This window comes from Parasteatoda tepidariorum, chromosome 4 (assembly GCF_043381705.1).
Source record: "Parasteatoda tepidariorum isolate YZ-2023 chromosome 4, CAS_Ptep_4.0, whole genome shotgun sequence".
Lineage (NCBI taxonomy): Eukaryota > Metazoa > Arthropoda > Arachnida > Araneae > Theridiidae > Parasteatoda > Parasteatoda tepidariorum.
This window is the reverse complement of record NC_092207.1, coordinates 79253348-79266768: the sequence shown is the minus strand read 5'-3', so window position 1 is coordinate 79266768 and position 13421 is coordinate 79253348. Positions and strand designations below refer to the sequence as shown.

General features: G+C 27.9%; 1 protein-coding gene across 2 annotated transcripts in view; it reads left to right on the top strand.

Moving 5' to 3' along the window:
• Positions 1 to 13219, top strand: part of LOC107450281 (lysosomal phospholipase A and acyltransferase) — a 16066-nt gene extending 2847 nt beyond the window's left edge. Inside the window, exons 2-7 of one of the 2 annotated variants that reach the window (XM_016066039.3) lie at positions 1930 to 2086; positions 3258 to 3379; positions 7448 to 7567; positions 8553 to 8780; positions 10162 to 10459; positions 11171 to 13219. In XM_016066039.3, coding sequence (XP_015921525.1) covers positions 1930 to 2086; positions 3258 to 3379; positions 7448 to 7567; positions 8553 to 8780; positions 10162 to 10459; positions 11171 to 11396 — 1151 coding nt within the window. In that variant the 3' untranslated portion in view covers positions 11397 to 13219. The remainder of the gene's footprint in view (positions 1 to 1929; positions 2087 to 3257; positions 3380 to 7447; positions 7568 to 8552; positions 8781 to 10161; positions 10460 to 11170) is intronic. The other variant, XM_043041560.2, reaches the window with a different exon arrangement.
• Positions 13220 to 13421: the final 202 nt, after the last annotated feature.

Genomic DNA, 13421 nt, shown 5'->3' with positions numbered 1-13421 from the left:
TATATATATATATATTAGAGTTAGAATCGATACGCTGTTGGAATTTAAGAATTTAATATATAGTTTTAAAAATAGGCTGATGTAAAAATTCACTTAGATTTGACTGCAAACAAAGACAACTGCTCCTTTATTATCCCGTATTCAATTCCAAGACAAAATAGAGTCTTAAAAAACGTGTATAAATTAACAGGTGGTTATAAAATGTAACAGATGGTATCGTTTGTGATTGAGTTCATAATTTCCTAATGAATCGGCGGAAAAGCTTTATTTATCTTTCTTTATTCAGAAAAAGATAACAACATTAGGTTCTAAAAGGATTTTATCCCACGAACAAATAGGAGATAATAAGTATTATCTCGTGTGAAATTTCTGAAAATTCTAGAGATTAAGAGGTAATTTTGCTCTGTTCTAAAAGTATTTTAACAAAGCAATTGTGATTAGTAAATTGAGATTATTGTTACCAAAGTTTAAGTATATAGGTATACTTTATATTAAAATTATCTGCAAAAATATGTTGAATTTAGTTTTGAAAGCGTGATTGATTTACAAACTACACATAAAGAGTTTATTGCATTTTATTTTATACAAAAAAATAAATTTAAAACGGAAATTAGGAAAGGGAACAACATAAAGGAATCATTTATTAAAATATTTAAATCATTATTTTTGTTTTTTAATTTTTTTTTGATAGAATTAAATGTATTAAGATTCTTCAGGATAATTAGTTATTTTATAATAATAATTTGTAGGTTTTGTGAAATTAAAAAATCAATTTAACATGCTTCTAGTAGAACACGTGAATAATAAAGTTTACTTTACTTAAAGACAATAGTTCCAAAATATTTTAGAGGTTTAAGTTATGGCTATTTACTCAACGTTGCAATAGCCAATTTAAAAATTATTTCAAAACCTATATATTTTTTAAGTATCGTGTCAATTCACTGTGAGACAATTCATTGCTCACAATTCGTCTGAGCTACAGTTCGTTGTGGGCTCAATTCATCGAGGCTATTCATCGTAGCCACAATTCGTGCGAGAACATTTCGTCGTGGGTACAACGCGTCGCAGCGACAGTTCATCGTGGTCACAATTCATCGAGGTGACAATTCGTTGACTGCATAATTCGTTGCACCGACAATTCATCGCGGATACAATTAGTTGTTGGCACCATTCATCGCATATATCATTTATATAGAGTGCAGTTGGTCTGTAGCTATTAATATAAATGTTCCAATAGACTTCTGTAAAGTGCACTTGCATCAGCCAACTGGTCGGCCGAAGATTCATAGAGGTTAAATTTCCGCAACATATGGCATAATAGTGGTAAAGTGGTCAGCATTGCTCACCGTCCTCTTTTACTGCCAGGAAAAGCTGGTGTGCATCGATCTCTGAAAAATATGACAAGTTCTTAAAAAAAACCCGATTATAAGTGAAAGAGGATGTTTCATAATATTCATTGATATGTTTTATTGATGAAATTTTTGTATATTTTAAAATTCTATAATTTTGCATATTGCAAAAATTTCTTTATAATTTAAAGCTGATTTTCTTAACTATCACTTAACTTGCTCTTACACTTGAAAGAAAAACATCCGTCATCCAAATCGTAGACAATGTATTTTCATTACTTAAAAAGAAATTGTAATCTCAAATTTTCAATTACTCTGGTAGAAAAACGCAAGAAGTTTTAATGAAATTAAGTGAATTACTTAAACAAATCCAATCTTAAAGAAATATATGTTTAAAATAAGCCTAATTCTTTCAATTCAATCTAATTATTGTTATTATTTAATCTAAGAAAACTTGTTTAATTTCAAGAATTCATTTTTATTTTCAGTTTAGTATTATTATTACAAATCTAAGATCCCGTTATTATTTAATCTAAAAAACTTGTTTAATTTCAAGAATTCATTTTTATTTTCCGTTTAGTACCGGGTGATGGCGGTAGTCAGCTGGAGGCGAAATTGGATAAACCAAAAACAGTTCACATGTTTTGCGATCAGAAGACGGAGGGTTATTTCAGCTTATGGCTAAATCCAGGGCTTTTGTTTCCCGGTGCAGTCGATTGTTGGGTGGACAACATGAGGTAAATTTTGAAGATTTTATTTTTCACAAAATAGGTTTTACTTGAAAAAATATTTCGTTTGCTTATTTATTATTTAATAGCAAAAATATTTAGCCATAACATTGGCTAAATATGGAGGAAAGAGGAGATGCCATCATACAGTGAACCTAACCAATGAACTACGAAGTACATAAGTCAAGTAAATTGCACGAACCGACGGCAGCTAGTTATAATATATCGTCAACTAGAGTTGTTAGTCTGTATAATTTTGAACTTCTAGTAATAATTTCGTTTACTTTTCTATCACTTGGAGAGAAAAACATGATTTCTAGACTTGGTTCTGAGATTATGGAATCAATACATGGTTTTAAAATAAATTACAATGAAAATTGAAACAGTTAACTAATTAAAATTTATTAATTACTTTTTTTACACTGTAATATTTTTTATTTTTATTATTTATCAATTCTATTTTGAAGCTGAGAATTTAGAAAATTAAAAATAATATATAAGTGCTTATAATATATCTAGATATAAGTTTACATATTTATTTAGGAAAATAAGGATGATATAAATCCATATTAAAAATATATTATAATAGCAGGTTATCACACTGCAAATAAAGAACAGCCTTTATGTTTGAGAGAGCCTTCAAAGGCTAATAAGTAATTTCTTTTGCCACTAATTTTTTTTAAACATATAAACTGAGTAGAGCTATCCCGGTGAGAAAAAAGACCTCAATTGAGGGTACAACGCTTCCGCTCTGCTAATATTATCAAATTGTCGTTTTGTCTTTAAATAAAAAAACTTCACTTCAAAAAAACGAAAATAAGAAAAGAAAAAAAACGTAGGAATAAAATTTTTTTTTGTCCAGAATGGACAAACAGCAGAAAATAGAGAAAAAGTTAAATACAAAGAAAATATGATGGAAATGGAGGATTTGAATGATATAGGAAATTAATGAAGATAAAAAAAATAAGTACACAGATTAATTTACTGAGTTTTTCCATATACTACATATAATTGCTGTTTTGATTGTTTGAGTTTCTTTAAGAGATCAGCTGTAAATCCTTTTGGTTTTATTTAATTAAGTTTTAAATAAGATTCTAAAAAAAAATTGGGGTAAACAATGTTAATAATTTCATTAATTATTATTTATTTTGCAATGAGGTATTCACTATTAAAATTTCAGGCTATATTACAACAAGACCACAAGATTAACTCAAAACTCTCCCGGTGTGCATATTAGAGTTCCAGGGTTTGGTGATACAAGTAGCGTAGAATGGTTGGATCCGAGTGCTACAATGCCACCATGTAAGTAAAATTTGCTTTATGATTTGTAAAGAAGCTTTCTGCATTTATACCTTTTTTAAAATGTACCGTCTACCAGTGCTACAATGCCACCATGTAAGTAAAATTTTCTTTATGATTTGTAAAGAAACTTTCTGCATTTATACCGTTTTTAAAATGTGTAGTCTAACATTATTAGAGTACAGGAATAGAAGAAACACGAGAGATTCGAACAACCGTATATTTTTCATATTTAAACATTTATTTTTAGCTGAAGAGCACCAGATTGCAGCATGGTATAAAGTAGCATTTCTCGTTGATTTTATACTTCATGCATTTGCAAGTAAAATCAAAGGGAAATCTCATATAATATCATTATAAAATTCGACTTTATAAATTTTGTTTTCTGTTAAAATCGTTGAATGTTTTTCGCCAAGGAGATTATTTAGCAAAGTTAATTCCTAATGCTAATTTACATTTTCAAATACTTTTATCACGTTTATTATTACACTCTATAACAAAAAAAATCGACGCACCAAGAAGGAGTTGTCCGATTGAAACGAAAATTGGTGGATAGGAAGACAATGTACAGAATAGTAAATGATTAGAATTTCAGATCAATTGAATAATTTATTGCAGAGTTACAGTAACAAGTTCAATAAGGTGTTGTCCCGCNTATTATTGTATCTGCATATGTTGAATGAACAGAATTTCTCATGAAATTCATTATCAAAATAAATATAACTCTCTATTACCTTTAATGAGTGTAAAATGTAACTAAATAGATTTATCATAAAATGTTGCGAAGCACGGTATTATCATAGGATTACTTTAAAATATAATAATTTTTAGTTTAACCCTAAATTTTGCGAATAATAATTAAAATTAAAACTTAGTAATAGAGAATAATATTAAAAAGGGATATTATATATATATATATATTTAAGATAAATATTATTAAATGAAGGATAAAAAATTTACAGGTAAAATCCTCTACAAATCTTATTAATTTTATGCTGATCATAAGATATTTGAATCTTCTTTGTTTATTAACATCTTTAGCAAGTGTTTTTTTCTATTCAATGAGCATGCCATGAAATAGCAAGATGACAATTATCTTATTCTCATGATTTATGGATAAATAATATCATCGTGTTACAAAAAAATGAACCTTATGTTTTCTTGCCTTATAGGAGAGAGGAAGCTAACTTGGACAGTTTTCAATAAATTTACCAAAAAGCTCACTGATCTTTATTTTAAACATATCTAGTATTTTTTCCATTAAAATTTGAACTTATTTGGCTTATCTGGATGCATAGTTTTGAAATAATCTTATTATTAAAAAAAGTTGTTTTTTGTCCCCACTAAAAACACTAAAACATGTCATGGGACTAGTTTGGATGGACACGTGCTAATTCATTTTATTATTACTTATAAAAAAATCAAGTAAAACTAAAATGGAACTAATTTATGTCTAAAAATGCTGTCGTGAATTATTAATCATAAAAATCCTTATAATAATTAATGTCAAAGCCTAATAAATACATAAATCAAAACTTTTCCAGTTTTAACGAGAGATTTTTCTTTAATATTTAAAACAGTAGCAAATGTTACACTTTGCTGCTTCATTTTCGTTATAATAAAGTTGATTTTGTTTTATAACCGTCGTTGAACAACCGACCCAATTTTGAATTTACGACTACTAACTTTTAACTTAGAAGCCATGTAATTTTGAACCCAATCCAGAAGACAAGAAAACTTCTGGATCAAATATTGGGAGAAATTTGCCTCCGAATCGGACTTTTTTGATGCAACTAACTCGCATTTGCGTTACATGGCAATGAAAACCACGAAATTTTCCCACAGTTAGTCTGACAGCAAAGGGATTCTAATTCATGATCCGTCTACCATAGAGGATACTTTTCATCTGTTCTGTGGTCGGTGTGAGCCGGGTGCGAAATTCGTATCGACCAGCCATAACTGGGTTTCGAGCCCGGTTCACTTCACTCGGAGGTGAGTGCTCTATCTCTCGGCTAACAATTTGGCCACCACAATGTATAGACAATTGAAACACCTATATAAGATCTGATAACTGTGCTGGGAAGATTTTAAATAATGGCAAAATTGAAGAAACTTTTCTAACCTTAATTGTTATTATACTAGCTCTTTAAAAATTATAGGAATCTACAACTTTCGACTCGGTAAATATATAAATATAGTATCAGGGTTCTAGAAGAACTTGAAAGTGATAGCGAAAATATGACTAAATTTGATCATTTAATAAATTTGTGACCATTACTATATTTTTTAAAAAGAAATTATACATCTATGACGCCCTACCAACCACCTCTGCCGTAAATGGCCTCAGGTGCCTAAGTAAATTTCGAGGAGGATGACCAGCCACCTCTAACCCTTAAATTGGTTTCTGGAGAAAAAAAATTATCATAAATATACTACCACTAAGAAACTCTGCTAATACTGATATGTCCACTGGCTAAATAAAAAAAAAGGCAAATCAAATGTGACTATTAAAATGAGTAATAAACATATTCACTCGTAGCATAGGATCACTTATTGTTAAAGTAGATGAATAAAAATTATCTAAAGGGGCAAATAAGTAAAAAATTGAAAATCACTTTTCCATAATAAAAACTTTTTATTTATTTATTTATTTTTTGAGTTATTTAGCAATTTAGTGTTTCATCTTGTTACTACTTATGAAAGTGCAACACAGTTTTGTAATTCCATCAGAATTAACTGGGAATTTTTGAGTCATAATTAACAGAAATATTCCATTTGTCTATTTCCGGCCTCATGTCCACACTAGCCCCCCATTACCCTGCTCAGAAACATAAAATTTTAATTTTTTCACTGTGAACATAGTTTATACTTGCTGATCTTTAAAATTCATTATTTATTTATTTTATTTATTACATTTAATTATTTATTTATTTTATTTTATTTCTTACTGTCAAAGAAGTATTACAGATTTAAGGAATTATGTCCGATAAGTTAAGTCAACATTCAGATTCTTGGTATTGAATTTTCCTTCTTTGTAATCAAAAACCCCTATGTTATTTAGTATTTTTTGTACGTCATGATGACCAACAATATTGCATTGAGAGTGGTGACTTTATGCCATTTTTTGTTAATATCTTGATCAATAATCAGGGTAGTAACCATGACTGTAGTACGAAATGATCTGGACAATGTTTGTGCTGATGTCACAATACCAGTGGAGGAGGTTAATATAATTAAAATTTTGACAAACTCTATTCTAGGAGGATGATTATGCGAGTTTTTTTTAAGGTCAAAGAAGGGTAATATTTTGACATCGTCGAATTGTCTGATATTGTCCGGCACCAGAGAAAACAAATAATAAAAATTCCACTGCCAAATAAAATTTCAAATAAATTGTTCTCCATTAAAGTTTAAGTATAATATATCAATGCAATTAATAATAACAAAGGAGTTATTATTAATAATAGAATTCTTATTATTATTAATTATAATAATAGCAATAATAATTATAATAGCAATAATAATTATAACAGCAATAATAATTATAATAAGAGAATTACTCATATAAATATAAAATAATTGAAAGTTTTTTTACTGTTTTTTTATTTTCCTCTAAAAATTAAAAAGGAAATAATCATTAGATTTTGAAATTCGTTAACGGCATTTTAAAAATTTTGTGTCTATATTAGACTTTGGAGATTTAGTATGAGCTAGAATAGTGTTTTAATAGATTTCAAGGGGATAAATTAAGTTGTCCAAAAGGTGACTAACTAAGGTGGTTACTTTGTATTACGGATTTTCTTTTTAAAATTTTTCTCATGATTTAGAAAAAAAGCTTTACTTATCATATTGACAAGAAGAGTTGTGCAAAGACATTTAGTAAAATATTTAGAGATTAAACAAGCTATACATATAATAAATTTTTTTTTTAAAAAAACTCAGAACGTGTTTTGAACTAATCCCATTTTAAGGGTAACTAAGCAAAGTACAAAATTTAAGTATTATTTTCTTTCCTTTATGTTTATAAATAAATTTATTTCTATTTACTTACTCTTTAAAATTTTTTTACAGTTATCGCCCGTTTTATTCTGAGTGCTTATTTTGTTGACATAGCCGACATGCTTGTTAAAGAGGGATATACAAGAGGAAAGAATATCAGAGGAGCACCGTATGATTTCAGGAAAGCTCCAAGTAATATATAGATATTGAATAAAAATATATCTTGCTTTTATTACATTTGTAATAAAAGTGCGTGATGTGTTAAAAAGTTATTCATAACTTAAAAATATCAATGACATTTTAAATTCTTAACTGTACAAATGTTTCAAAAAAGTAAATTATGCTAAGTATATCCATCACATCTCAATCAAATTTAATATAGATCAAATGGTCACAGTTTATTCTTGGCAAGTGTTCAGAGTATCATTTGTTATATTCTTTTTAAAAATGAATTTGTTAGCCATTACTTTGATTTCAAACCAAAGAATTACATCGCGTATTTATATTTGCTTTGGATTATTTACTTGCTTAAAAGTTGAAACAATGCTATTTCTTATAATTGATTGTACTGAAAACACCTGCTAACGTAGCGAAAATTTACAAATTTGCTTATTGCTTAGTGCAATTTCCTTGTATAATTTATAACTTTAACTGTTTCTTTTCATTTACAATTCGTCGCACACTCGTATCTTCAAGAAAAAAGACATTCTCCCCTAGACTGTAAAAATTCCGGATCAGATTACGGTATAAAGTACCGGCATTTTGAGTGTATCATTAGTAAAATCTATTTTACCATTAAATCCATTTCGACCGTAAATTTTACAATAATATTCATTTCGTTAAGGTTATTCAGTAATTTTACGGTATAAGTTATTACTCTAAAAATGGCAGTGTATCAGATTTTTTGTTGCGTAATATGTTCTGGTAAAAAAGATTTCACGGTAAAAAATACCGGCACCCTAAGGTCAGGTTATTTTTACTGTCATTTGACCTGGAACTAGTTGTCTTTGGTTGTAGTTGAATTAAAATATAATATGAACTTCTTGCGTGTCATCCAAGTACGTGACACGTGACAGCTAATTGCACGTTTGCCGCAGATTCGCCATCTCTGATCGGCAACGGCATTGCATACCCTATTTTACTATTGACCTGTAGAAACATTAAAATTTAATTATAGATGAATTGCAGAGCTACTTCGATTCCGTGAAACATCTAGTTGAAGAAACTTATGAAAACAACGCTGAAGCGAAAGTAACACTGATTTGCCACAGCATGGGTTGTCCTATAACTAATTATTTCTTGAATCAGCAAAGTCAACCTTGGAAAGATAAATACATCAAAACATTGATATCACTTGCAGGAGCTTGGGGTGGTGCTGTCAAAGCCCTGAAAACAATTGCATCAGGTAATGTAACTCTAATTGCTAGCAAATGTAATTATCAGTAATAAAATGTTGGGAAATGTTCTATAGTAACGATTTCCAATTTTTTTTTTGTTCGGCTATGGAACACTAAATAATTGATCCTTTTTTTTACGGTTCCCCTATTGGATAAAGTTCATTAGTTATTAAAAACTTGTTAACCAAATAAAGAATGAATAATTTCGGAAATGTTAAATGGGAAGAATGAATTTTCTTAGTATAACTGATTTGACTATATTTTATCAATAATAGTATAGTGTGACATTTCGAAACCCCCGTGGCGTTTCAATGGAACCCTAGGGTTCTGTGGCACACTTTTTTGGAACGGTTGTTCTATAGCATCGCTGCTGATAACTTAACACATTTTATCAAATTTCAAAAATTTTTTTTTTGGATTTATCAAAAGGAGAGAAAATAAAATAAAAATGAGTTGAAACTTCTTTAACTAAAAAGGTTGCTAAAAAATTCCATGCCTATACTGCTATAATAGATATGTTTTTTGTTAACATTCATAGTATTTTGCGACACTTTATACATTTTTAGAAAAATCAGTGAAACCTATAATATTAATTATCATGTAATTATCGAATCATATTATGATGTAAGTTTTTACGGCCGTTTTAAGGTGTTAAATTGAAACAGGATTCTACTCAGATTTTACAGTACTGTACAGTACATATACATATAAATTTACAGTATTGTAATCATGTTTATATGTACATATAAAGGTTAAAAGGATTAACTTATAGGGATTTTGATCAAATTGAATACCTTCTTCGAGTAATGACAAATTTGTTCAACAACATAAATCAGAATAAAATAAGCAGTTAAAGCACTGTAGTAATTTTACATTTCAAGTTCAAGTACTTTTTATAACCGTTAATATCATTAACTCCAATAATTCTGCTGACTCATCGATTGGTTTGCTGCTTTCCATTACTTTTTTTACAATTATTATAGGTTTATAGGTCTATTTTAGTTTAGGCAGAGGTAATCTTTGCACTTTATTGCTAATGAATGAAAAAAAAGGAAGGTGCGAAACGAATCAATGAATTAAAGAATTCGAGTATTTATGATGAGTGAATGGGTGAATAAGAAAATCAGCCTATAAGTGAACAGATGAATTAACTTATAAGTAAACAAGAGATTATTTATTTTTATACTTCAGTGATACTGCAATCAGTAGCTACGATTGTCTTTTCCATCACTGTATTAAATGTAGAGAAATATCTCCCTATTTCTTATCGCAATAGAGGTATTTTTAAACCACACTTGGAAAATGTTTTACTTCATTTTTTTGATTACTATGAGTTATATGGAAATGTACATATTTCAAATCATGTATAATAAAGTTAAATTTTAACAGGAGAAAACCTCGGAATTATTGTTGTAAGTCAAAGCGCTCTGAGGACTGAACAACGGACAAGTCCGAGTCTAGCATACATGTTGCCAACTAGTAAATTGTGGTCAAAAAAAGATCCAATTGTGATAACAAGAGAAAGAAATTATACCGTAGAAGATTACTATGATTTCTTTCGAGATATTGACTATCTAACTGCCTATGAGATGTTTAAAGACAATTATGAGAACGCGATGAAGAGTTTAGAAGCTCCAGGAGTTGATGTACATTGTATTCATGGGACAAATTTAGAAACACCTGAGAAGTATGTTAATTTTCTTAAAGTTTCATCTATTTAGCAAATACCATAAAAAGTTAGCATAAAATAGTTAATTTTCTGAGAAGTAATATTTTTAAAATATTTGCACGTATCGTGATATTCCATTCAAAATATAAAATGTCCCAATTCTGCCAGCAATTTTTTTCTGTAATTTTAGAACAGTATTTTCCTTATTATTCGTTTTTTTAATTAAAAAAAAATACGCATTGAGTGTATTTAAATACCATCATTGAATAATATTTTAAATTCATTTTCAATTGTTTGTGTTTTGAAAGATTTTTTTTGCAAGGCTTATACTTATTGAAAAGATTTTTTTCAAAGTTTATACAGGGTTATTCATAATTCCCTCCGGGGTTTCGAAGCGTTATAGTAAAAAAAAGAAGACGAATATGAAAAAAAGAAACATATGAAATTATTCCGGAACTATTCAAGTTTTACTTACATACATTACAGGTGTTCTATGTGTGAACCCTTGGTCACACGGTATTATACATCAATGCGATAGTCCAGTTCCTGTCCGGAGGGAATTATGAATAACCCTGTACTTAAGAAGCAACTAAATAAATATGATAAAAACCTAATATAAATTTCAAATCATACCTTAAAATTTCAATCATTGTGCTTTAAATTTCATGAAATTATGAAGTTTTAAAATATTTGAATTTGGAACATTGTAGTTCTTTTTTATGCTTTCAGACTAGATTACAGAAACTCTGATACGGTACCTGACGATCCTCCAGATATAATTAACGGAAAAGGCGATGGCACTGTAAATGCGGCGAGTCTTTCAGCTTGCTTACAGTGGGATTATCAGCAAAAAAAGCACGTTTATTACTTACCTATTCCTGGAATGGAGCATATGAAAATATTGCATGATAAAGGGGTAATAGAATACATTAGAAGAGTTGTCACTCTTTGGTGATTTATTTTGTACAGATAAATATTGTTCATTATCCTTTTGCTAGCGGCTGGTACAATATGTCGAGCATAATCATCTTAAGCACCGCAAGCAGAAGGTTAATGTTATTATTTGATAAAAAAAACTTATATCAGGTGATTGCAAAAATTAATGCCAGATTTAAAACCCAAATAAAAAAAAAAGAATTTCCATAAAAATAGTACTTACTTATCAATTTTTTTTCATTATATTTATATCTATCTTTCTATTCTATAATGTTTTTAATATCTGTTTCGTATAGAAATTGCACTGTATCTGCTTAAAAAAAGTGTTTTGAATGGTTTTTCCCCAACATCAAATTTATTTACTAATAATTCAATTTTGTTGAGATTGTGGGGAAATCTGGACTGACAAGGAATTATTTGAATTTTTTTCCTCTGATGCCCAAACTTATTGCAGTATCTTTTGAGTAACATGTGGTGAAAAAAGATTTTTGTATAAAACATTTTGCTTAAACTTTATACATTAAGTCAAATCAGTTACTCACAGTACTTAGTCAAAGTTATATCTTCTGCAATCTCACAAGTTTAACAGAAATGTCTTAATTTATATTTTAAGAAATTTAGTTTTGGTATGAGTTTTTGTAATCAGCGAATATAAGCTGTATTTCCTTTTCGTTTAGGACATTGCATACAAACTGTTTTATTAATTTATATTTAAATATTGTAAATTGTGTAAATAGAGAATTTATGGAATTTGAGTATTTTTTTCCAAAAAAAGTTAAACAAAATTTCTTTTATGTGCAATTAATTTTTTAAGATAATACTTTACGGTAAACAATGTTATACACATATTTGGAATTATAACAGTGAAAATATATAAAAAGTTTTCGATAATATGTATAAATATGATGACAAATATTTTATCAAAAATAACTTATGGCAGATAAAATAAAACTATGTGATGATGATTAAAATACAAGTCTTCTGAGAAAAAAGAAACTGATTTTATAGTTTTTTTTTATTGCCATCTTTATAATGTACATAAATATTTTTATTTTTCTGGCCTTGGACAATACGTGCAATGTTTGTAAATAAGTCAAAGAATATTTTAATGATTTAATTAATGTAAAACATTTATTTTCTGTATAATTTTGAAAATGTGCATATGAATATAAATTTTTTCAAATAAAATGTTTTTTCAAATTTGTAATTAACATTACTAGTATGAATATAAATTTGTAATGTCTGCTGTACTTTTTGTATGATTAAATGCATCTATTTTTTACTGAAGAAACATTGTATCATTGATCATTAAAATGTTATTCATTATTGCTACAATATTACTATTAATATTATTGTTATTATGAAAATTAATTTTCAATAAAAAAATATTATTTGGTACACACTTTTTATAATATTGTGCTAATTTTTTTTTAATGTGTGACTATAATAACGTCAAGTTTAAAATATTACCATAACAGTTTTTAATTGATTGTTCCATAAATATTCGCTTCAGAGGTATATGTTTAAAGCAATACATGTATTGCATTATAGGAAAAAATACTACAAGAAAAATGTTAAACTATTTCGCAATCAATTAATTTTTAAATTTCTATTGCTGTTCTAAAAACTATCGTATTTATTAAGAGTTGTATACGAATAGTATTATAATTAATAAATAGTGAAAATATCTTTATTTATCACGAAATTTTGAAGTAAAATATGCATATCTCGCAAAATGTAAATTATGAAACCAAGAATTGATTACTAATTTCCCTTTTTAAGCATATATGTTATGTAATTACAATACTTTTTCATGTATGTAATAAATATACATTTTGTTGATGTTTTTGGTATGTTTCTGGACTATTTTTCAAAATAATTTTTGTTAAAATATTTGCGAAATATACATATTTCTTGGAATGTTATGAGTTTGAACTGAATGAGATGTAGGAAAATAATGTGACTACCTAGGACTATAAAATATCTGATATTGATATTTTCAATTTTTTGATTTTTTAATTATTTAATAAGCAATAGTGTAACA